Source organism: Catharus ustulatus, chromosome 6, assembly GCF_009819885.2.
Source record: "Catharus ustulatus isolate bCatUst1 chromosome 6, bCatUst1.pri.v2, whole genome shotgun sequence".
In the NCBI taxonomy this organism is placed as follows: Eukaryota; Metazoa; Chordata; class Aves; order Passeriformes; family Turdidae; genus Catharus; species Catharus ustulatus.
This window is the reverse complement of record NC_046226.1, coordinates 61,391,905-61,415,299: the sequence shown is the minus strand read 5'-3', so window position 1 is coordinate 61,415,299 and position 23,395 is coordinate 61,391,905. Positions and strand designations below refer to the sequence as shown.

At 35.5% G+C, this 23,395-nt stretch overlaps 1 protein-coding gene across 1 annotated transcript in view; it reads left to right on the top strand.

Annotated features, from left to right (window-relative positions):
* ELP4 (elongator acetyltransferase complex subunit 4) overlaps positions 1–23,395 on the top strand; it is a 135,156-nt gene that overhangs the window by 39,531 nt on the left and 72,230 nt on the right. The window contains exons 6-8 of the mRNA XM_033063159.1: positions 1,734–1,818; positions 6,606–6,794; positions 20,756–20,864. Of these exons, the coding sequence (XP_032919050.1) occupies positions 1,734–1,818; positions 6,606–6,794; positions 20,756–20,864 (383 nt within the window). The remainder of the gene's footprint in view (positions 1–1,733; positions 1,819–6,605; positions 6,795–20,755; positions 20,865–23,395) is intronic.

Here is a 23,395-nt window from a genome sequence, read left to right as displayed (position 1 = left end):
CCTTTAATTCTGCTAGTGCTTTGGTTATTTTATTCTTTTATCCACTAAATTTTAAAACAAGTTAGTAATGAATCAGAAATCAGCAAATATTTTGATTGCAGTATATTCCCTGGCCAAAAAAAAATTATCTGCTGTGATAGTGCAAAGGCACAGAGAGAGAATTTTGGCTACTGTGGGGGGGCTAAAGTTCACTCTCTGTACTGACACCTGTCAGGCAGTACAGGTAGAATATTTAATAAAAATTCCTTTTACAACTAAACACTGGGAAAGTAATGGACTTCAGAAGTTAAACTTCCCCATTTTAAGTGCTCCTTTTTTTGTACAGCAAGGCAGACTTTATGCATGAAGTATCACATTGAGATTATATACTGGCAGTTAATTTTCAGCTCTGAATTTTATAAAGGGTATTAAATTATTAAAGTACATCAGTTTAATCAGTAGCCTTCTAGGGTACTACATCTGAAACAAAAATAAATACAGTTTAATTTGGAAACTCTCCTTCGTGTTCATTTCAGAGAAAGGTCATCTCATAATGGTTTCTGACATTGATTATTTCAAAACTCAAATTTATTAGGACCACATGACTTTTTTGATTGTAGATGTTTATAACTCAAGTCTGTTTGAGGGTTGGGGCTGTGTGGATACTGTTTTCTTAAAAGAAACATATATTTTTGAGTTGAAGCAATGGTGCAAAAGACAGATCATTGCAATTCTTATATGCTTCTCAGAAAAGTTGAATTCTCTTCTGTGCCAGGGGATGAAAACAAGTTTATTTGGGTTTATTCATCAGTAAAATGCATTTGGATAACAGTCTAGGCTCTTAGTAACAGTAATGGAAATATTTTCATTAATAACTTAAGTTATGGAGCAAATGAGAATATTTTTAGAGGCAAAATTTTCAAAATAACCAGTCATATTTCCCAAGAAGTACAGCAAGGGGGTTGAATCCTCAACCCTTGATGGTAGTTAGTGAGACTGGAAGAAAATGTCAAGGCCAGAAAAGATGGAAGGGCTTAAGCTGCAGTGAGGAACCTGCATCAGAGACCCAACCCAGTGTGATCCATGGGATTTAAGAAAACAATGTCTCTTTTAAAAGTGAGCACCTGGATTGCTCTTTGAAAGTAAAGAGCTTCTAAGACAAGATGATTTGCTGAACTTCCATTTTAAGTCTGCTTAAATCCATTTTTAGCCATCAGTTTGCTTTTGTTTGTTTTTCTGAAGGTTGTATTTTCTAAACAAAATATAGAATAAATGCTACCTCACAGTTTTGCTGTCATGCAAGTAAAGCAGTAGAAATACATGAAAATTTTGACAGAAAGTCAACTCTATTCATCAGGGCATTGATTAGGTATACTTGGAATAAAAACTGGGTAGATCTTTGTCAGAGAAGATTAGTACTGGGCTGTAATGGTTTCAGCTTTAAGTTGATACATTAAATCATTAATCTTCCAGATGTAAGTGAGTCTGACATAATTAAGTTATCTTAATCCCTAGAGATTTCAGCTTTCACTTAATGTCTGAGCACTGAACTAGTTAATATGAAACAATCACAACTGCTTATAATGTCAACTTTATTGAAAGAGTTTGGGTTTTTTTTCCTTCTCTGACACCTCTTTTCTATGTGACACTTGCACTGAAAGCTGCGTCTGCTTATATTTATTTTTCATGCAGCTGTTGGAGACATAAAGGAGAGTATTAAAATGTATAACTAAAATATTTCTTCTGGCTAACAGGAATATGAACAGTGGTTATGCAAGGCTGCTTCAGTCCATTCAGAGGATCATTTCCCAGGAAGGCTTTGATGGCTCTGATCCCCAGGTACTGAACACCCTCATACTCCTCTTTAATCTCTTTAATCCTGTAACCACTGTTTTTTGCTTTTCAAAGGTGTCACAAGGTCTTGGACAAACTATTAAGGAACAGATTGGTTCTTAGCATTGCTAAAGTAAATAAGCAACGTAAATAGTGTTCACGTTTTAAGGGGTTTTTTTGGGTTTTTACCTGTTACAGATATGCAGGACCATCTGAGAAAGAGATGTAAGACAGCATTAGTAAAATTCCTTTTCTGTGCAATTAGCTAATAAATGGAGGGCCGAGTATAATGTAAATAAGCAAAGCACATTTTCACCTACATTATTTGTTTTTCAAATTATTGCTTTAGCATAATCTGAGATTCTTGAGATTAAACATTTTCCCTTAAACTTCCGGATTTTCTTATTGTTGTTTTAATTGGTGGGAATTTTTTAATTAATTAACTGGTAGTATCTTTATGTGATGAGCATTGAAAGAGAAGTAAAGAAATAAGAATGTTGTTTCAATTTACAAATCAAAACAGCTTATCAGCCCTCCAAAAATCTCTTCATAAAGCATAATGTGGGTAATCAGAAGTGTAACAACATAGACTGAAAGACCTTTTCTAATTTGAGCAGTGCCTTATCAGTTTTCTTTGTCATATTCAGTAACATGGCAGTCCTTTGTAGCTGATGGAAATAATGCAATAAATTGTATATATTGGTGCTTAATTGAAAGGTAATTATTGCTGAACAGTAGAAAGGTTAGTGCAGCAGAAGTCAATTAGCACAGACACTTAAGAGCCTGAAAGGATTTAATACAAGACTGTGTACCAGTCCAATATCTTAGGCATCATTTTTTGCAGGGGAGATGAAGCTGGAAAGGATGTTTTCCTGTCTCCAGTGGGGTTTAGAAACATTTCCTGCACTGAGGACTTGTGTGTAAATGTCGGTGGCTGTGCTCAGCGCTGTCTCTGAGATGTCTGGGAGGGTTTTGCCTTCCCTTGGGTGGCAGTGCCAGTCTGGAGAAGGCCATTGGTTCCTGCCAAGCCCCTCTCCCTGCTCCCAGCAGTAGCCATGGCAACAGGGATGTGTGTCATCCTCCTGTACAGCACAGGGATGCTCCTCCTGCCTCAGAGCCCTGGGTGACACAAACACCCTGCCAGCCTCCAGCCAGCCAACAGCCTCCTGCCCCAGACATCAGCCTGATACTGCTTCTTTTTCTTTATATATACATATATATAAAAGAAAATGAAAGTTTTTCAGAGCCAACATCTGGGTGGTTTTTTGCTTGCAAGTAAGGAAAAATTAAACATCACCAATCATTATTTTCTCCACTTTTTGTCAATCGTTTCAAAATGTCTTACTAGTGTCAATAAAACAAAACCAGAACTTTAACTGAGATGAATGTAACAACATATGTTTTCTAAATAATACATATAAGTTTCTAAGGTGAAGCTTTAAAAGTTAGAGAAGTCCTTTTTCAGGCCAGTTTGTTGATCTAGAAAGCCATTTGCACTGTGTGGTTCTTTCTGTTTCAAGGGAGGTAAGGCATATGATTTCCTGGAGTGGTTTCTATTACTTTCTTTTCATACTCCACTTTTCCCCTTGCATCATCTTTCTTTGTACAATTAATTTTTGTGCATTTAGAAGCCTTGTATAGCACACACTTCTTAAAAATACATCCAGACTTCAATGTAGCAGTGGCCCAGAACACACATTGAATCTTTTATTTGCCAAATCTCTGAGCAACTCTCTGCTATTTCATATCCTCTTGTTTTTATTGAGCCCTCAGAAGTGCTTTTCAAATAGATATGAAGATTAAGGAGCACCCTGTATTCCTCTGGACCTGTGTATAATTCCATATATTGTATAATTTATATATAATCATAAAAGCTTCTGAGAAGTTTTGTGCATGTACACCTCCCACCCTCAAATAATCCCCTACCTGACTGGTAAAAACTTTCAGATATTTTTGGCTACTTTGATATCAATATGCCAATGATACTTTGATTTACTCCTGTATTTGAAGAGGGGTGTGAAGAAAACAGAGCAGAATGTGACTCACCCCAGCTGAGAGATGGTTTGACAATTAGGAAAATGAAAACTACCATTAGAGGTTTAGTAGCCCTTTGATAAAATGGTCAGGCATCTCTAGGACCTGGTGCATTTATTTAACATTAGTTTTTAGAACCATCTACAGGTGGCCATCATAGGTTAATTTTTTTTTACTGTCCTGCATGGCTTTGTGCACCTTAGCACAATAATTCCTGTCTGAGGTATGAGGATACAGAAAAGTTTGGTCAAAGTTGACCAAAGCAGTAACCTGTTTGTTCCCACTGACTGGAATGCCTTTGCCAAGGTCAGTTGAGAAAATCAGGGTTTGAATTACCTATAAGCTACAAATACAAGCATCAGGTTTACATCCTGTCTAAAACCTCCCAGTAACTCCTTGCTGCTGATCATTAAGTGGGAATCCTTTATAAATTGATCATGGTATTAAATTATGTAGAATAGTAGCTTTTTGTTTCAGAGTATTTTGGGGATTTCATATTTGACATCAGAGCTTTAATAGTCAACTATTTCCTTAAAATTTCTTTTGTATGCTTTGGAGGCTTTCAAGGTAATTGTGGGGGGGAATTTTTTTTTGGTTGACTTGGAGTTAGGTTTTCTGAATTCTTCATAATCAGAATTTCTGCTGCCAAATCAAGCACTGTTACAAAAATTACATTAAAAAAAAATAAAAATTAGAAAATAAATCCAAGCTTTCAGATTAATGCAAATATAAAAGATCTAGTGGTATATCTAAAAAAATGTTATCCTATTCTTTAGAGCAAGCTGGTCGTGGGAGAATTTTAGACTTACGCTTTTTTATATTTCAGTTTTGGAATGAACTGTCAGGGCTGTGTAGGCCTGACAGAATTATGCTGGTCGTTCTATTACTGGCCAAATAAATACATCTGATATTGTCAGGTATTTGAATAGCTTTTTCTTTTGCTATTCTTAAGAGTTGATGTTGTGAAATAAGCATCTGTCATCCTCTCTCCATTAAAACTTTTTTCCTGTGTATGTTGTTCTTACACATGTTCCTCATAAGAAAAAGTATTTTTGTAATTTAAAAAGTTTCTGTAAGCTTTATGTATGTTTGTGTTGAAATTTTGAAATACTGTAATGGTTTCACTGCTTGGTTAATATCCATGATATCTGGATAAAAAGTTTTCTTAAATGCCTGGGTTTTTTTCCCATTGCTTAAGTGCACAGCAAGAATTGCCTGAATCCGCTCTGATCAGAAGTAATTAAAGAATATTAGATTAAAACTTCTCTTTTTGCTATTGTTTTTGAAACTGAGCATCTGATACCAAACAGAGAAGTCAGATTGTGTTGTGTTATGCTATACTGTTGTCCTGATCTTCATACAGTAGTGGAAAAAATTCACTTTTCATAGCTAAAGCCTAAAAGCCTGCAAAGCTGAGACTAAAGAATCTGCCAGAATTGAAACACAGATTTCTTTCCCAGAGATTGGAAGAGAATTGGCAGATTGACACACCAGTGAATAAATGCAGAGCCATGTGAGACTATGTCCACACAGCCCAGGCTCTGTCTGCCCCTAATGCATAAGGAAGCATTTGGAAGAGTAGCCTCTTGTCTTGTCAGAACCTTTCCTCTGGATTTCCAGAGCAGCTGTGCAGTGTTTTGTGCTTGATAGTTGCTGTTTATTCCAGCTGTTGAAAATTAATATCTACAGTTTAGATATTACAGTTACAATTAATATCAAAACACTTTTCTGTAGTGCAAAGTACCTGCTAGCTTTTATTCATCAAAACTGGTATTTATAAATATGTGTGTGTGTTATATTAAAGAAAGCTGGTCTTTAAGTATGAACCCTGAACTCTAGAAATGCTTCTTTGCTCACCATGTGCAGGAAGGCTTTCAACAAGGGAGCTCATTGTCTCACTCTCTCTGCTATTGATAACAAATACATCTAAAACCCTTTCCAAAGACCACCAGGAAAGGTCACATCAAATAAGCAGAAATGAGAGTTGTCATCACGAGAGATAAAATGTTACTTTGCATAAACAAATTACAACTTTGACTTCATAATCTCTCCCTTCAGAAAAGGAGCTTTATCTTAGCCACTGCTCTAAAGCAGACCAGAAACTCACATGTCAAGGTGTGGTCCTTAAAAGACAGTTTGCTGATGTCCCCATCCCACAGCTACGGCTACAATTTCCTTTATTAGTGGGAAAGAGTTGAACGTAAATGATATTTGGAGACTTCTAAGACAGTGGCAGGCTCATGTGCTGGTGAGCTAAGGCATTGACCTTGTTCACTCAGAAGGAGCAGAAAAAGTGGAACTGAAGCAAACAGTGGAATAGTCAGGTCATGAAAGTGTGACAGCAGAAAGGTGAAAATAGAGGGAGAAGTTGTGTTTGATTACTCCCAGGCACTTTCAGCAAACTGTCTTAGAACTGGGAAAAAATACTCTTCTACAGGCTCACTAAGACAATGATGGAGGAGTGAAAGGCCATAAAAGGTCCTAGTTTTACTGGATTGTATGTCAGAATATACTTATATTTAGCTGGGTAAAAAATACAAATTAGTAGTTCTTAACATTTCCATGTGTCTATTACATTTGTACTTGCTCATCCAAGGTATTTAAGCAGTGAAAAAAATCCCATTCCATTTGCAATTTTTATAAGATTGACTGAGATTACTATGATTACATAAAATACACAGTTATTATGGATATGCATTCTAGAATTTCTATTCCTTCTAAAAAAATAACTACTTTTTTTTTTTTCTTTTTCCCATCAGAAAAAACAAAGGAATGTTTTGAGGATAGGAATTCAGAGCCTGGGTTCCATATTATGGGGTGATGATGTTTGTTGCAGTGATACTCCTGAAGATCCTCACAGCCTGACAAAATTCCTCTATGTCCTCCGTGGTCTGCTCAGGAAATCTTTGTCAGCCTGCATCATCACAGTGCCCTCTCACCTTGTCCAGGTAGGAATGCTGCTTTTGGTGATTTCAGAGCTGACACGTCACTTAGCAAAAGATTAAAGCTTATGGTAAGAAAACAGATGCAATTCTGGACATTTTTAAAAGTCTTTTTGTTCCAAGGGTGAACTTAAAACATTACTATATTTTATCCTTTATACTTTTGTGGGAGAGTCTTGTTGCAAAATCTACAAAGACCAAAGTATAAAATGATTTTAGAAACAGTTATGCCAAATATGGGTCTCACTCCTTTTTGGAAAAATTATCAAAATTTCAGAAACTACAAAAACAAATACCTATAGCAATCTCTTTCTCAATTATTTTTTACAACATCTCTATGCACTTTCCCAATGCTTTCATAATGCTTTTTGGACTATCAGCACAAGGCTTTTCAGTCTACTGTCTGTATCTGTCATGCTCATTATGGTGATATCTGATCTTGTTGTTAAAGCCAGGAATTAAAAGGTACAGATTTGCTCTGATTCTAATATCCTCTTATATTTGGGCTAGGAACAAACCAGTTTTGGCATCAGTCATTTTCCCAACTGCAAAATCAGGAGCAATTAACAATATTGTTCCTGATAGTATATGGAGACTTAAATATATCTTCTGAAAATAAACTTTTTTAGCAAAAGGAAAAATGTAGATAGTCTTTTGTTCTGTGAGTGGTACTTTAACTTACAAAAGCAGAATTATTATTCACAATGAACAGAGAACCTATAATTTTAGATATTTGATTTGATTATAGTAAAAAGTACTGGATAAAACCTCATATTATGCAAAATATTTTCATAGTAGGTGAGTTTATCAATAGATTAAATCCTTGCTTAGGCATGTACATGACTCACATGTACTGCATTTTATTAAAGGTCTTTGAATACCTGCAAATGTTATTTATTTAGATACCAATGCAATTACCCCTTCAAATATAAAGAAGGTCAATTTTCTAGTTTTACTATTGTAGTAAAAAGTGTGGGAATATTTCTATTGCAGTACATGCCTCCATCTCTTTACTTACTATTTTTAAATATTAGGTGGCAGTCTGCCTTCAGAAAAAGGAGCATTTAAATTTAATGGAAGAAGTAGAATTTGTGAATGTGAAGCTATCATCCTACTTCCTACACACTGGAATTGCCTTTCCATAATTGGGGCATACAACCCTTTCCATTGTAGACTTCTTTACATATCATGCCAATAAAAAGTATATTTGTATTTTAGAGAAGTACAGAAGTGGCACTAAGAAAGAAACTGAAGTTTGTTTCAAACTTGCTTGAGAAGTTGATTATTGGTTTGCGTTTTTAAATTCCAGGGAGTTAGAACTGAAATTATGGCTCATTTTTAAATAACTGAGTTTTTAATTTTAACAGTAAGTACTAGAATATTCTGAATTTTTTAAAAAAGAAACGTTATGTGCAGAATCTTTGCTTAGGTATCATAAACAAACAAGAGCATTAATTTTATTTTTTTTTAATTGTGACACTTTCGGTATCCTCCTTTAAGTACTGCACTGTGGCGAGAGTTGTCATTAGGAGGAGCAAGGCTGCTGAGGCTTCCTCCTAGCCCACATTACCCAGTTCCCAGAGCCCTGCTGTGTAGTTGTTGCCCTCTCCAAGAAGCCTGTTAAAAAACCCCTGGGAGCTTGTGTCCAGCCTCCCTGGCACTGCTTAATTGGTGAGGCTGGCGAGATGAGAGGACAGCCCAACATGTGCTCGCTCCGCGCGCGCCGCAGACGGACCTGCCTGATAATAACAGCAGCTGCTCACGTTCCCACTGCACAGCTCCCCTCCTCTCTGCTGCTCTTGCTGCATCCAAAAAGTAAAGAAAACATCTCTTCTTTGCAGCAGAGTGAGAGAGAGGGGTATTCCTTTCTAAATATATATGTGTTAAATTGATAAGTCACTTCTAGCATATGTGTCATCTGTAGAATCTTCAAGGCACAGAGAACTCATGTGTTTCTGAAGATGTAGTGAATTCCCCATTTTTCCCCCTGAACTTTCCCAGGTTGGAGTTCAGCCCTTAACTAAATTAATTGGGTGGGCTCCAAGTAAATTCTTCACAAGTGTAATTGCCATGAAAGACATGTAAGTTGAAATTCACATTTAATCAAAGTTTTGTCTGGATGACATGTACGAAAGAATATTTTCGTCTTCACCTGCTTTGTCATGAAAAAGCAGATTTTTGGTAGTGACATAAGTTATCTTGTCTCTCTCAGTCTCCAGTACTAGTTACTCCAGTGAAGAAGAAATAATAAAACAATTGGTAGTACTGATTTTTGACAGGGGCAATGTCTTTTCAACCCAGACTAGTTCTGGTTTATATGTGAAGTATATGAATAATGCATCTATATATGTATGTATATATGATTTTGAAATTGTTTTCTTTTATGTATTTTGCCAAATACTTTGCATGTTGTACTGTGGTAGGCAGTTCACAAATTAAATCTAACTAGTTTCTTTCTTTATTTTTCAGAAAGTTTAATTTTGCCTTTTCATGTAATATCCTTTTTTTGGCCGGTGAGACATTAAAATGATTCTCCTTATTTCATATTTTCTGTGTTGTGGTTTGTAATTTTTCTCATGCTGCCTCCTTAATCTGTTTCTGAGCAGTCACTTTACCTTATTACAGTAACATGATACAGTAGTGCTATTATTGTTTGTTCACTTTCCCTACATTCTCATCTCTGGTTAGACTCTTCAGTGATTACAGAGCATTAAACAGTGATTTTGTTTTGATATTTTTTCCCTCTGTGATACACATGCACCAATGTGGCTCTTTCATTATTCCAGCAATTCATTGTCTTAGATTTAATAGCTTGGAATTGCATTTATCCAAAGATAATGCTCATCAACCCAGCCTGATGGGACACTTCATGTTGTTCTTTCTGTAAGACTATATTTTGGTAAAAGACACAAGTTTGCAAAAAAAGTCTGTTTGTGTGTGGAGTTTTTCCAGAGTAATTGGAAGAAATTGTAGTCCACTAAAGCACACAGATTTTGGGGCTGTTATTGATGAAACTTCTAGGGCAAACAGTGCATGAAGAAAAAAGAAAATTCTCTTTTCTCAACCACCAAAAATAGGAATACATTATTCTAGAAGAGAGTTTCAATAAAATGACACAAAAAACTTACCCAATTATGAATTTTATTCAGGTGATGTGTGACAAGTTTTACTTGATTGGTATTTTCTACCGATTGAACATACCCTTATCTTACACTGTCTGTCAGGTAATAAATATTGAGCTACTTACAAGTGTGATTAAAATAGTTGATGGAAGGTTATTTTTCAAGTCTTCCTACTGTTCTTGAAAATGCATTGTGCCTAAGAAATCATATGGTACATTTGAAAAGGGAAAATTACTTCAATTTTTAAAATCTAGCATTGATCAAGGAGGGCAGATTGAAAAGGCATTTCATTTTTTGTTACAATTTCCAAGTTTAAGGAATATTATAAAAGCAAGTAAGGGTTCTTTTTCTGCATTTTGATAGTCATTGCATTTAAATACTTAAATTTAGAAAAAGAATTCTTGTACAATTGTGTGACTGAAAGGACTTTAATGTCACCAGTCTGTAATGGAAAAGTCCTAAATTAGAATTTAAAACATTTCCGCATTGTTTTTCTTTTCTTTAATTACTAGAAATCATTGGTAAATCCAAAAATGTATTTTCTTTAAAATACTAAATTACGTTTTTAATTCTATTCCTGTTCCTCCCAATTTTGTATCACTGAAGTAGTAGTAGATTATTTTGAGTAGATTCTCATATTCAGTGGGGAAAACGTAGCACTTGTTAAAGCCATCCTTTATTTTGAACTCCAAGCTGGTATTACTGGTAAGGACTAAAAACCATATTAGTCAGCATGTACCAAGGGAAATTAATTGACTAATGAAAAGTCAGTATGAATAAGTCTTCTTACAGAATCTGTCCTCAGAGTCTGAAGTTCTGTTTAGCAAAGTATTTTCATTATTTCATCCAGTACGTTAAAAATTTAATTTCCTACAATATTAATGTTTAGATATTTTGAATTCACTGAAGTGCATAAGTTACTGTAGGTTTCAGTGTAGAAAAACTCAGAAACAAACCTTTTCACATTCAAACCCTTTTGTGTTCACACTGAGTGATTTAGCAGCTAAACTCAAAGTCAAGCAATGAAGTGCTTTAGAATCCACTGCTAATATAGGATTATAAGATGTGAACTCCTATAGCTGGTGAATTTCTCACAGTTTGAAATCTTTATTCCTATGACAAGAACTAAGAGTGATTGCCTACCTTAGAGCTCTAACTTCTGAGAGTTCACTGGTGTAAAGTGCTGAATAACCTCCAGATGTATTTGATGAGGTAGCTGCATGAAGATTTGTACTGAGATCCAACATCATGTCGTTTCTATATCATGATTAAGGAAACTTTCAAATTTCTCTGCAAAATAGAAACCATGAAGATCAAATGATGATAGCATTTTTATGTATTGGGGTTTTTTTTACTTGCTTACATGTTGCTTTTTGTTGTATGTGAGACATAGATTTTAACCACTGTACAAATAAATATCAAGAGTCATAAATTTATGACAGGTATTTTGGGTTATCCACATAATTTTAGGATGTGAGTACTTTGTTTTTTAGACATTCATAAAAACATCTTTAAAATTCTGACTGATCAGGAAGCCCAGGGAGTATCCTATTCAGAATTTAATTTGGGAAACAGTATCTTTTTTCATTTCTTTTATGCTGATGTATTGCTAATCAAGCTGTAGAAGAAATAAAAGTATTTTTTGGTTTCATAGAATCTGATTTTGGTTGCCAAGAGGCTGTGTTCTAGTACTACCACTTCTGATTTCAAAAACAAATACAATACACATCTGAAGCATGTTTTTGTCCCCACATATTAGTTGTCTGTTAACCGAATTAACTGTATTATGAGGAACAGTCACACTGTATGTTAAAGTGGCGTTCCTAAAACAGCCTTTTCATTTTAATAAATTTTACTTTTTAGATGGATACTATATACACATCCTCACCATCTCTCTTTAATAAAAAAAATCTCTTTCCCAAAATGCATATGGTAAACTGGAGAAGTGCACAAGTACACACAATGTGGCAATTTTATTTTACGTGTTATGTATATAAAATGAAAATACTCCTGTGAAAATCGGGTAAGAGTTAGAACCAAATCTTTGAACTACAGCATTAGACCTAAACAGTTAAATATCCCATCACAGTATGGAGATAGTCATCTGTTCAAGCATATGGAATCTTTTGGCTACTGGACTAAGTAGTTAATATAATGCCCAGTGTCCAGACATGGACACAACTGTTATGGAAGCAGAAGGGAAGAGGCTCATGTATTGAGCCCGTTTGGACACTATAAGTAAAGATTAGAAGAGTGACTTTAAATAATACAGGGAAAAGTAGTTATTGCTTTAGGCAAGTATTGCTTCCATTTTCAGAAAATGGAAGGTAGCATATTTTTTCTGAAGCAGTATTTTTTTTTTTTTTGCTTAAGTAGAAGTTCAGGTTGTTGAGAAAAAAATAAAAAAGCCCTGTGATTCTAGCATTACATATAGAGTTTATCTGTTCTGTTCCCGAACCAGAACAAAGAACAATAATTTTGTGTAAAACTATTTTACATTTAAATCCTTGCATAAGTGATTTTCACAGAACCAAATATTGAACTTCTATGCAATGTGTGCTTAGAAACATTTTGATGGGAACTTTTGGTGTTGTTTAAAAATCCTGAAATTTCAGAATCCAATTCTACCTCTTTTTTGTTTAGACACTCTCTATTAATTAGAATATAATAATAATAAAAAGGAATACTGCATCTTTAATGATGTTTTTGTGCCTGTGTAGTTAAGCTTTAATGCTAGGGAAAGAAAAAAAAAAAGATTAAATTAGCCTTGTAACCTCTTTCTCTTCCAGGCTGATGATGGAAAATAAAAGCTCTTAGCCACAGAATGTAACACTTAGAATTAATATTTAATTAGACCAGTAAATTGTACACTGTGGCTGAAAGCTTCCAAAGAGTTGTTAGTGCCACAATTGACCTACAAGTTTAATAATAACTCACTTCTAGGAGCAAGTGCCAGTTCAGCATAGTGGAGCCACTGTAAGAAAGTCCTGTGAGATTAAAATCAGCAAACCAAATGGCAGGCGAGGATTCCTGGGATGGAGCCTTCTGGAAAGCTGGGAGCTGGAATAGCTTTTCAGCCAGGATTCAGATGAGAACAGTGGGCAAAAAAAGCTGATCCCTCCTGTTCTGGGAGCTTCTGGTTGTAGGCCAAAATCTTAGAACAGGTTTTTTTCTAAATGTTCTTACTGCAGCTATTAATTTATATCACAAATCAAGTAATGAGTGGCTTATCTTCATCTTTTAATTAAGTTTTAATGCAAACATTGACACTGAATTCATTGGTCATGAATTTTACTCATGGAAGAAGGGTACATTTTTGTTATGATGTGTCATTTAGTATGTTTGTATTGCAGAATGTTTAATTTTATATCTTACTGCTACATAAAGGGGTTCTTGTTAGAGTAAGATATGACAAGCAATTTGTCCTAATATTATTAAATATGTGAATTAAAAAGGAAATTATTATACCTTGTAAAATATAATATTTTGAAGGTTAAATAGCTTAATCTTGCTTTTCATTTTACAAGGAATTAAAATATAAAGCCAGTAACTCTCCATTAGACATCCATCTGAGCCTTAATTCTGTGGCAAATTATTCTAGTGAAATAGGGCACCATAAGTTCAAAAATGTGCAAACACACAGCAACAGACTGAGGAAGGAGCATTCTGCATTATTTATTGGCTAGATTCTAAATAATTAAAGAAATGCCTACTCATTAGTTAAAAATTAAAGCAGGGGAGGACCTTGCCAGCAGAGGGAGCAGTCATGTCTTTCCTTAGGTTCCCATCGTTTCCAGCCTACCCATCATTTCCACCCTACCTCTCCTTATTGCCCAGCCAGTTTCCCATCTGGACCCAGCCTTGCCAGCCTGCTCCTGATGACAGCCTATCATTTTATACTGGATAAGGGATTAGTTTTTTAAATGACTTTATATTTCAGAATCTTGCCACTTGGTTATCAACATCAGTTAGGTGTTCCTTTTGATAGTTGTGTACTATTAATTGAAATAATAGTGCAGGTTCTTTTTGATCACCTGGGAATAAAATGAGATGCACTGTTTAAAGAATTAAAGTTGCAGTGAGTGTTAGCCTTTCTGAATTGGTAAGCACGCTGCAATGGCATTTTTTTCAGGCAAAATGGTAACAAAAGGAACTCCTGAAACCTTTTTCTTGTAATGAATGCTTCCCAGTGGAGTCATAGGATTTTAGTTAAGCCAGTTGGTTTCAAATATGTAATTTTGGCAGTTTTGTTGTGGCTCTTTTGTAATATGACTCACTCATCAGACTGCTTTTGCAACTCTGTTTTATACTGCACTGTGACCAACTTGTAGCATGGAATATTTTCTGTGTTCCGTTTTCTAGGGGAGTCTTCTCAAATGATCAGTTCACTTTTTCAATGCTTAAAGACAAATAATAACCTGTAGATTTCTAACTATATGCTTTTATAACAGTGGGACAGTCTCATTAGTGAAAACCAGATAATATTTAAGGGAGGTGCTGGGCTCATCTTAGCCCAGATCTTGTACTGATTTCTTCCCAGACATTCACCCATCACTGGAGAAGGGCTCCATCAGATTTATTTCATCTCCTCAGTGCAGCAGGACTTGTGCAAGAGCCCCACACCCCAGAACAATTCACAGTCACCTGCAGCCTGTGCTTTCAGTCACCAAATGCTAAGGAAAGAGAAGAGAAAAGCACTGGACAGCATTCAGCTCAAGAAGTGTCACCCTTTAACACACTGTACATCTGTCACCTCTTTCAGCCAGATAATAACAGGATTTTCAGCTCCCAGCTTTCTGGGATTTCAATCCCACACCATCTTCATGATACCAAGTGTTTTGCTGATACCCAAAACCATGGGTGCAGCCTCCTAAACCAAGCCTGAAATAGAGGGGGGCAGGCAGAGCTGCAGTGAAAGGCTGAGTTGGGATCCCAGCTCAGTGTTGACTGGCTTTTGGCTTTGGACAGCTCACATGGCACCTTTGTGCTTGTTGCTGACTTGTAAATGAGGAATGCAGCACTTGCCTGTCTTTTTTGAAGCACTTGTAGATCAACAGATGGAACATTTGATTTAAACTACTAGGTTTGGTTCATTTTTTCTTTAGGCTGCAGCAGCAACTGTTATTGACTTCCTTAATTTATCTCTGTTTAGTGATCTCTCATTTTGCTGTTGGCCTTTAGGTCTGTCCTTCAATGGCAAAACAGACATACTTCTTATTTTGTAAGGTGCCAAGGTTTGCTGGCCTTAGATGTTTTCATAGCTCAAGTAATACTCAAGTCCATCTTCAGTGAAGATCCAAAGATTTTTTTTTTTTTCCTAATGTATGATATTTAATTTTTATTTCCTAGCTCATTATTCTTCCTGAAAATATATCAACATTAATTGTACAGTGTCATCCACCTTCATCCGACATCTTATGGTAATATGCAAAAACACTGCAGAGTTCCCACAGCAGAGACGACTATCAAGACAAATGTTATTAAAAGCAACCTTAAGAGAAGCACCAAAATCTGGAATTAATATGTTGTGTAACATATTGACCAACAGATGCTTTGTTACTCTCTTCCCATTTTTATGAGTATGTTGCATCTAATTGCCTGCTCTTCTCTTCACTCCACATCCTTTCTTTGCTTCTGCAACTTGTAAAAAATTTTCAAAGATATTATTTACTGCTTTCAATTAGCCAAAGTAATTAGCTAATGTTATTGTGCCTATAAACAAGTCAACCAAAATCAGTGTTTCTCTGGTTTCAGCCCTACAGAAGGATATTATCCCTGGGTTCTATTATAGCCAGTAAGGTTCTTCAAAGGTAAAAGAAGGTGCTTAATCAGTCAGAATCCCCGAGTGTGGATTTCTCATCACTTGAAGACATTGTAGTTCATAGCAAATCCTCTGAGTTTATTTCTTGAGTATCTGTCTTCCAGCAAAGACATCACACTTGTGTTCAGTTTTCTTGTGAGATTGGTACAGATTTTTATTTGTTAATGGTCATCTTATACTCCAGTGGCCTGAGCCTACGTTCATTTTAGAGCCAAAATTCAATATTTAGTTAGTGGATTTGCTGTGTGCAAACTGTAGACAGTGCTGATCAGTTTGGAGTTAAAAGACATGTAGAATTCTATAGTTTACAGTCTTTATTAATTATCAAATGACACTTTTTGGCAGAACAGTTGTTAATAATTTCTTTTGGGGCTTTGAAAATAATCAAGAAGTGCACAAAATGCATGGATCTCTAATAAAACTAATACAAGGGGCTAACTTCATTAACTTCTTTTACCAAAAGAAGATGTATGGGTAATTCTGCAGTTTTTTGAGCAGTAATTATTAACAAATGGTCATAAATATTTAAGCCATGTTTCCTAATAATTTATATTTCCAATGTAAAATCCTTTGAAGATTAAGTGGTAATGACAAGTGGTAAATATTTGTGTGTTGTGAAGCCATTACCACATCATTGTGTGATAATCTCACAAAAATATCAAGAATTATTTCATTTTTTGAATATCCAACCTCTGTTTCATTTTAGTCCAGTGTGGCTGTCTCCATTATGGTGCTAAGATTACTTCATCTTTATGACAGAATGTAACAGAATTTTTTTTTAAATATAACCAATCTTTTAGCTTTTCTTGAAAATTCACACACCAAAATTTGCTTTAAGTTTGTAAGATTCATATTGCTTTCCATGAACTCACTTGTTGTTTATTATTGAAACCTTCTTTCAAATGAAGTGTCAGGATTTGTGGATTCACCTGTTGGTGACAATAGAGATTGTTGCTTCCAATTACAATTTTACCTGGACTTGGGAAGAGTGTCTGAATTCCACTTTGAATACTTTGCTGTCATACAAAATACTTAAACTGGGTTTTGTCCCAATTCAAACAATATTTGTAAATAGTGTTTAAGGTGATGAAATTGAAGTAGGGTTCAATGTATTAATTCCAATTGAATGTTTGAAAATAAAACCAGTAGTGGGATTATATTACCAGAATGTAAAGATACAGAAGGAGCCATATACCAAAACAGAGGTCTAATGTCTCTTTTGAAAAGAGATGTGGTCTTAAAATACCTTCTTTTCAATGCAATATGTAATTTCATATTAAAATTATGTTAATGTACTGATCAGAATAAAAATGCAAATATATGCAAAAAGCCTATGCAATTCAAGTATTTCTATAGGTAGTAATTTTATCTCATTGTAGACCTTTAACATGAGTGTCTTATTTTCCTTTTAAATTTTAGGATTGTTTATGGGTACTATGTAGAAAAGTTGAGGCTGTCCTAAGAAAAATTTCCATTCTCTGACTTTTCTTTGCTTATGCAAGGGCTGAGAATTTACATATTTTCATTTGAGAAATTTGGTGAGGTTTTTAATTTTTTAGAAACTGACAAAACAAGAGGACGAATTTGGGGTGGTAGAAGAATTTTGACAGGAAAGCTGAGGAGAACTAGAAATTAGAGCAGAGTAGAAAAGATAGATTTTTTTCCTGATACGGAATCCAGATGAACCAAGATTGATTTGATTAATAGTAGCCGTGATAAAATTGTGGTACATTAAGAACTCAATCCAGTAGAAACAGACAATATTAATTTCAGTGTGTAAGTTAGAGCATGCAAGCTAGGCATGAATTTCTGTTGGTAGAGTACCGTGCTTTACACTCAAACACAGAACACGCTACATTTTAAACCCCTTTTGTTGCAAATAAATATTTTTTAAACATGCACAAGTAATTACTCAAAGGTATGTACCTTCTGAAAATAAATTAGTAAGACAAAGCAGTCTTTTTACATAATTGCCCTTCCCCAAAGCTGCTTAAACACGTGTACAGTTCCCATTTCCATAGCCAGCTGGCTACATGGATTTTCTTGACATGTTTTGAAAGTACACTTTGGTTGAACCCAAATATTGGAAGTTTGCACTTAAAAGAAAATGTCTGTCTAAAACAGTAGCTCGAGGTAAGATATAGAATGGATGCCCAGCCCAGCCTGCACAACAGGATTGCTACCATGTTGTTAGAATAATTATATTTTGGCTGAACTAACTAATTTAGAAAAACTGCAGTACATCTAGCAAGACTGAAAACTTTCCAAGACTGGATTGGTTTGGGGCTTTTTTTTTTCATTTTTAGTGTAATTTAAAACAATACCTCTTCTAGCTGCCAACAAACTCTTTCCCTGAATCTCACCATTCCTGGCTTCCCTCCTAACCATGTCCTGGCTCACCTCCAGAGCTGCCAAGTTTATGCCAGAAGCAGGAGGTATATTTGTATGGGGCTGGAGGAAGATCTGGAGCTCTGTTAAATTTTCAAGCCCAGATGGGGCAACATGATTTGTGTGTTTATGTCAGTGTGCCATACATCACAACTATCTGTGTGCTGACGTCAGCTTTGATTGGGCATTAATGTGCTGAACGCTGCAAACTAGAAAATACATGATAGATACAGATCTATGGCAACAATGCCACATAAGCAAATGTCTGTTTGGTGTGGAGATTCACTGTGCAAAATATTTCCCGAGATACACTGCATTAAGCCAGGGGAATATTTTGAGACACTTGAAAAACAAAAACAAAATCAACATGGGCAAAGAGAGCAAGAATGCAAACCCTTTCAGAGGAAGAGCTGAAACCAACATATTAACCATATTAACATATGTATCATCAGGCATATATTGAGGTGCTGTGCTCACTTGAGTCTTTCCAGAATTAAAACCAAATAGGAGGATGCTCTTCTTATGATTTGCAGGACTGTCAGTGATCAGGCTATGTTGCTGATGGTTGAGCACCTTTCTTTCCATAGTTTTTGCAACCTATTGTTATCAAAAGTGGCAAGCAAAAACATCAATGGACAGCAAATGGTTTTTCAAAGGATAGGATTTTTTTTTCTGTACCAGAAGTTTAGCTTTGTTTCCAGGAATCATCAGTGTTTATTTATTTATGTAAAAGTTTTTTATTTCTTACTTATACAAATAGCATCCAGCAGCCTCCTGAAAAACTAACAAAAGATGGTAATTTCTGGTCTGTGGGTTTATAGAGGTCACTGACTACTTTAGATTTAGATTTATACCATCTTTATGTGATTGCCCCTGTAGAATAATGTGACCAAAAGATTCCATTAAAATACAGTATATTGTGTCTCTCTTCCTAGTAGAGGAAATTATTTGCAAGTCAGCTTTACTGTTTCAGGGGCAGATACAACAGGCAAAGTCTGGGGATTGGTGTGCAGGCAGTTTTACCTCACATCACTTATGTTATTCCTCAGAAAGGAAATTCTGTAGGATGACACCACTTTATCATTATTCATGGTTTCACTTTGTGGGTGAAATGGAGGTTCCCTGATTTCACAGGGATGGATGCTCTTGGCCTGGGCACAAGTGGCAGCTTTGAAAAGAGACCCCTCCCCAGGATCTGATGCCATCTGGCCCAGAAGGTGGGGAAGGGAGGGGGTGTAAAGGTACCAAGGGATCAGTGCTAACCTGAGCAGATTGGGCTGCTCCAGACAGGCCACAACTTCATGGAGAGGTCAGAAAACAGAATTCAGTTTATTCTTTGACAGGAGCAGGAAATTTTCACCTTTCATGTCTGCTCTGTAAGATTCTCAGTGGCTAGAAAATAATGGTGACTGAAATGTGGGTTCATGAAGCAGTTGGGATGTTGATCACCATTTTAATAAACCTGAATGTCAGTACAATGCATGAACTATTCTAACATGTCTGAGGATGTTTTAGTCTCTCTGTTCCAAACTGATAAATTGTTATTGTGAAATAGTTTACCAGTATTTAAACTGACCTTTCAGAATAAGCATCAGTCACATAGTTTATGAAAGAAGTGCAAAATGTACAAAATACTTAAAAACTAATAAAAACTACAAAACTATAACCTGAAGCTGCAGAGCTGATTCCTTATACTTGTAATGGCTATTTTGAGGTTATTAGTCTTGATACCCCTGAAGGTTTGATTAATGTAGCACCTACAACTACCAAGAACAAGAGCATTATACCAGCTGTCCAGGGACCTTTAAGATAACTATTTCTTATCTTAAAGAAATATTTTGCTTTTTACCACAGATGTGTTTCTTTTTTTTTTTTTCTTCATTAAATACTGACATCATCAAAGCATTTAAGAACATTTTTTCTGACTTACCTCTGAAGATCTCTGTTGTGACCTTTGAATGTCTCTTTCTGCTATGTAAAATTAAGTAAAGAAAACGATGTAGAAAACTGCTTATTTAAGGCATATGGCAGTACATTGTAGCACAAGGCATGAGGCAGCACTTAAAAATCACAAATATATTGAGAAATGGTAATGCTGCTTGAAGCTTTAGAGTCACATGTTGTGCAGAGAGAAACTTTTAGAGGGAAAAATGCTAAGAACTTACTTACTAGAGTTTTCCATGCTCGACTGATAGCCAAAATGAATAATTGTGTGAGTTCTGCTTGCACAAAATATTAGAAATGAGATGCCTAAGTGCATTAAAAAACAAGGTTTTCAGAACCCAAACAAAAACTGGGCATCAGACACGGTAGAAACCAATGAGAGATAGGCTTAACACATGGCTTGTAAATATTGCTGATGTGAGCAAATGCTTGTTATGAAGATTTAGGGAAATGTTAATTTAGTGCTAAGTTAGCTCTTTCATAGTTTATCCTTGTCAAATATTTGTTTTCTTTAGACAGATATTTCAAGTCTTTTTTTTTTTTTTTAGCAAAAAGCCTTCTAACATAATTTCCAAGTATTGATGACCTATTTTCCCCCTCAGTTTGTCATTGAGAAGACCAAGGCTTACTCTATGAACATTAATTACCTTTTTCATCACATAGGATGTGTATTTTGTTTCCATGTCTTACAGAATAAAGCAATTATGGAACGTGTAACAAACTTGTCAGATATGGTAGTTGGTCTTGAATCATTTATTGGCTCTGAGAGAGAAACCAATCCATTGTACAAGGATTACCATGGTAAGTTCCATCTTTAGCAATGCAAAAAGTCTGCCCTGAGTGTTTCTAGGGCACTTAGCAGCTCACCCTCCAATTGGGTATCTGCTCTAAAGCAGCATTTGATTTCATTTTTGGAATATACCTCTTAAATGTTTTCCCCTTGCCTAACCAGTCTTGAGTTAGGGAAATTTTCAGCCAAGTGCATTAAGGCTGCAAAAGAAACATGGCAACTCCTTGCATGTTGTCAGGCTGCATTAGGGAGGCATGGCTCAATCAGATGTACATCTCAACAGGCAGGCTTTGGGGAATTCACATGCAGGGGAGGCTTGGCAATCATCTGACCAGCGAGCTGAACTTGTCATGAAATCAATACTTTTTGATCTGCCAAGTTTTAAATTGAGAACACGGCAAAACGTATACTGTACTAAGGAGAATAAACTGCTAGATTATGTGCTAGGTAAACTTGGTCTAAAAAATAATAGTGTGTTTTTTCAGCTGGAGGTTACAGCACTTGCACATTTAAGGAAATGAACGTGGGTATACATGGCATGTAAAATATGAAATGATTTTGGTAAAAAGTCTTGTAGCCTTTCAAGTGTTTTATCTTCAAAATGTGTAATGGTGCTTAATCTTGCATTTTGTTTCCCAAAGATTTTTGTTAGCTGTTGCAGCAGGCCTACTTAAATTTTTAAAATTGTATTAGAAGTTATGCACAGCCAAAGCAGTGAAAAACAGTTTTAGCTAATCTGGAGCAGTGCTCAGACTGTGCATAAATTACAGCTCTTATTATTGTGATACTACTGTAGTTCCATGGAAACCTTTAGCTGACAGTAAACTGCTTATCTGAAACCTGCTGTAAATATATGACAGTGGCAGTGTTTTCCCTAGCAGAATGTATGGAGTATATAGAAAAAAAGCAAAGATGGTGTTCAGACACCACTGTGTGTATGCAAGCTGTAATTAATAAATCAGAGAAAAATCATTCTGACTGTGAAAGTAGTGCACATTTCATTATCTGGGAAAAAAAAGGTGAATGAAAAAGAAGCCGTGAACAAAAGCTGGAATAATTTGCCTAATTATTTTTCCAACTGTATAATCGTGATATGGCCTTTGTTTATGCTAACATAATTCTGTCAATTTAATACTCCTTTTCTCAGTACTGAAGAGATCCTTTAAGACAATGTGTGTTTTAGCACTTATTTCTTGGTTTCCAATAAAAATGTATGCTAAGTCATTACTGGTGCTGTTTACTAAAAATTATGTGCCAATAAACATTGCTTTTGAGCTTTGCACGACCTTCATTTGACAGTCTGAAAAGAGATATTTCTAATGGTTTTAGCTTTGTGAATTCTTTTTGCTTAAGAACATATTTTAAGGTATTTATTTACTGCAGTTGATGAAAGATTTTGACATTACTCAGGAGCAGTTTGATTACATTATTGCATTATTTAATGAATCCTCCTTAATAATTTTATTAAGTTGTCTGCAAATTTAAATGTTTAAAAAGCCACAAAATAACAAAATAATTATATAGGTGATCCCTAAGTAAAATTTCTAGGATACTGTATGTAAGCAACCCTGTGTTGTATCTGCTGTTCCTATTTGTAATAATTAGATTTTTGTACTCAAAAGCCTAACAAATAATTTTTATAATTCACTGGACGGGAGGCAGGGATAGAGGGTTTAAAGCTGAAATAACACTTTTCTAATATTACTGAGAATTTTTGTAGTTATTCCCCATAAAAGTTATGCTTTTTTAAGTATTTCAATTCTAGGAAACTTCCTTTAAAAAAACTAAATAAATGCCTGAAAAAGTACTCGCCTTATTTTAAATAAGCAGTTTAATGTTTGGGGATTTTCTCACAGCTGCTGTTTTGAAGTCAGATACCTTTTCTAAATGTTCAGTATTTCCATTTAGATGCTGGCTTTATGAATAGCAAATATAGGCCAGTAATTGAGAAGCCCTGTAGAATTTTCCTGGTTTTTCAGATGTAGAAAATCACCCTTAGGTTGTTCAGAGACTATATTAGGCTGCACAAAAACCATCCAGCGTCCTTGTCAGAAAAAATCAGCTTGAGTTGCAGCTGACAGAATGCAGAGCTTGCAGTGCACCTAGTACTGTTAAAAACATCTGAACAGCTATAGAAACCTCCTGCAGGAAGAAAATGAATTTCTTCTGGGGTGACACGGGGGTTAAAATTTATTAAAAAGCCTGATCTAAAGCAGGATTTCCCAGAAACTTTTTTTCAAGTCGTTTTCAGGGCACAAAACGAAGGAGTTCTCATTAGAGCTTCAGTGGTTATCAGTAACCCATAAGCCTTGTTTTGCTGGCTGCTTACTGGTGCATTTAATAAAATAAAGATCACTCAGTGGTGCCGTGGGCAGCATGCAAGGTGATAGCCATATTTGCTTACTGTAAATACAAGAGAAAATCACACACAAACCGGCTGTAGTTTTGACAAGTATTAAGATCCCTCTTTACATCTGTACTTCTGTACCAAAGTGCAATTAGTTTTCCTCGCACAAGGATTTCTGTTTATCTTATTCTGCTT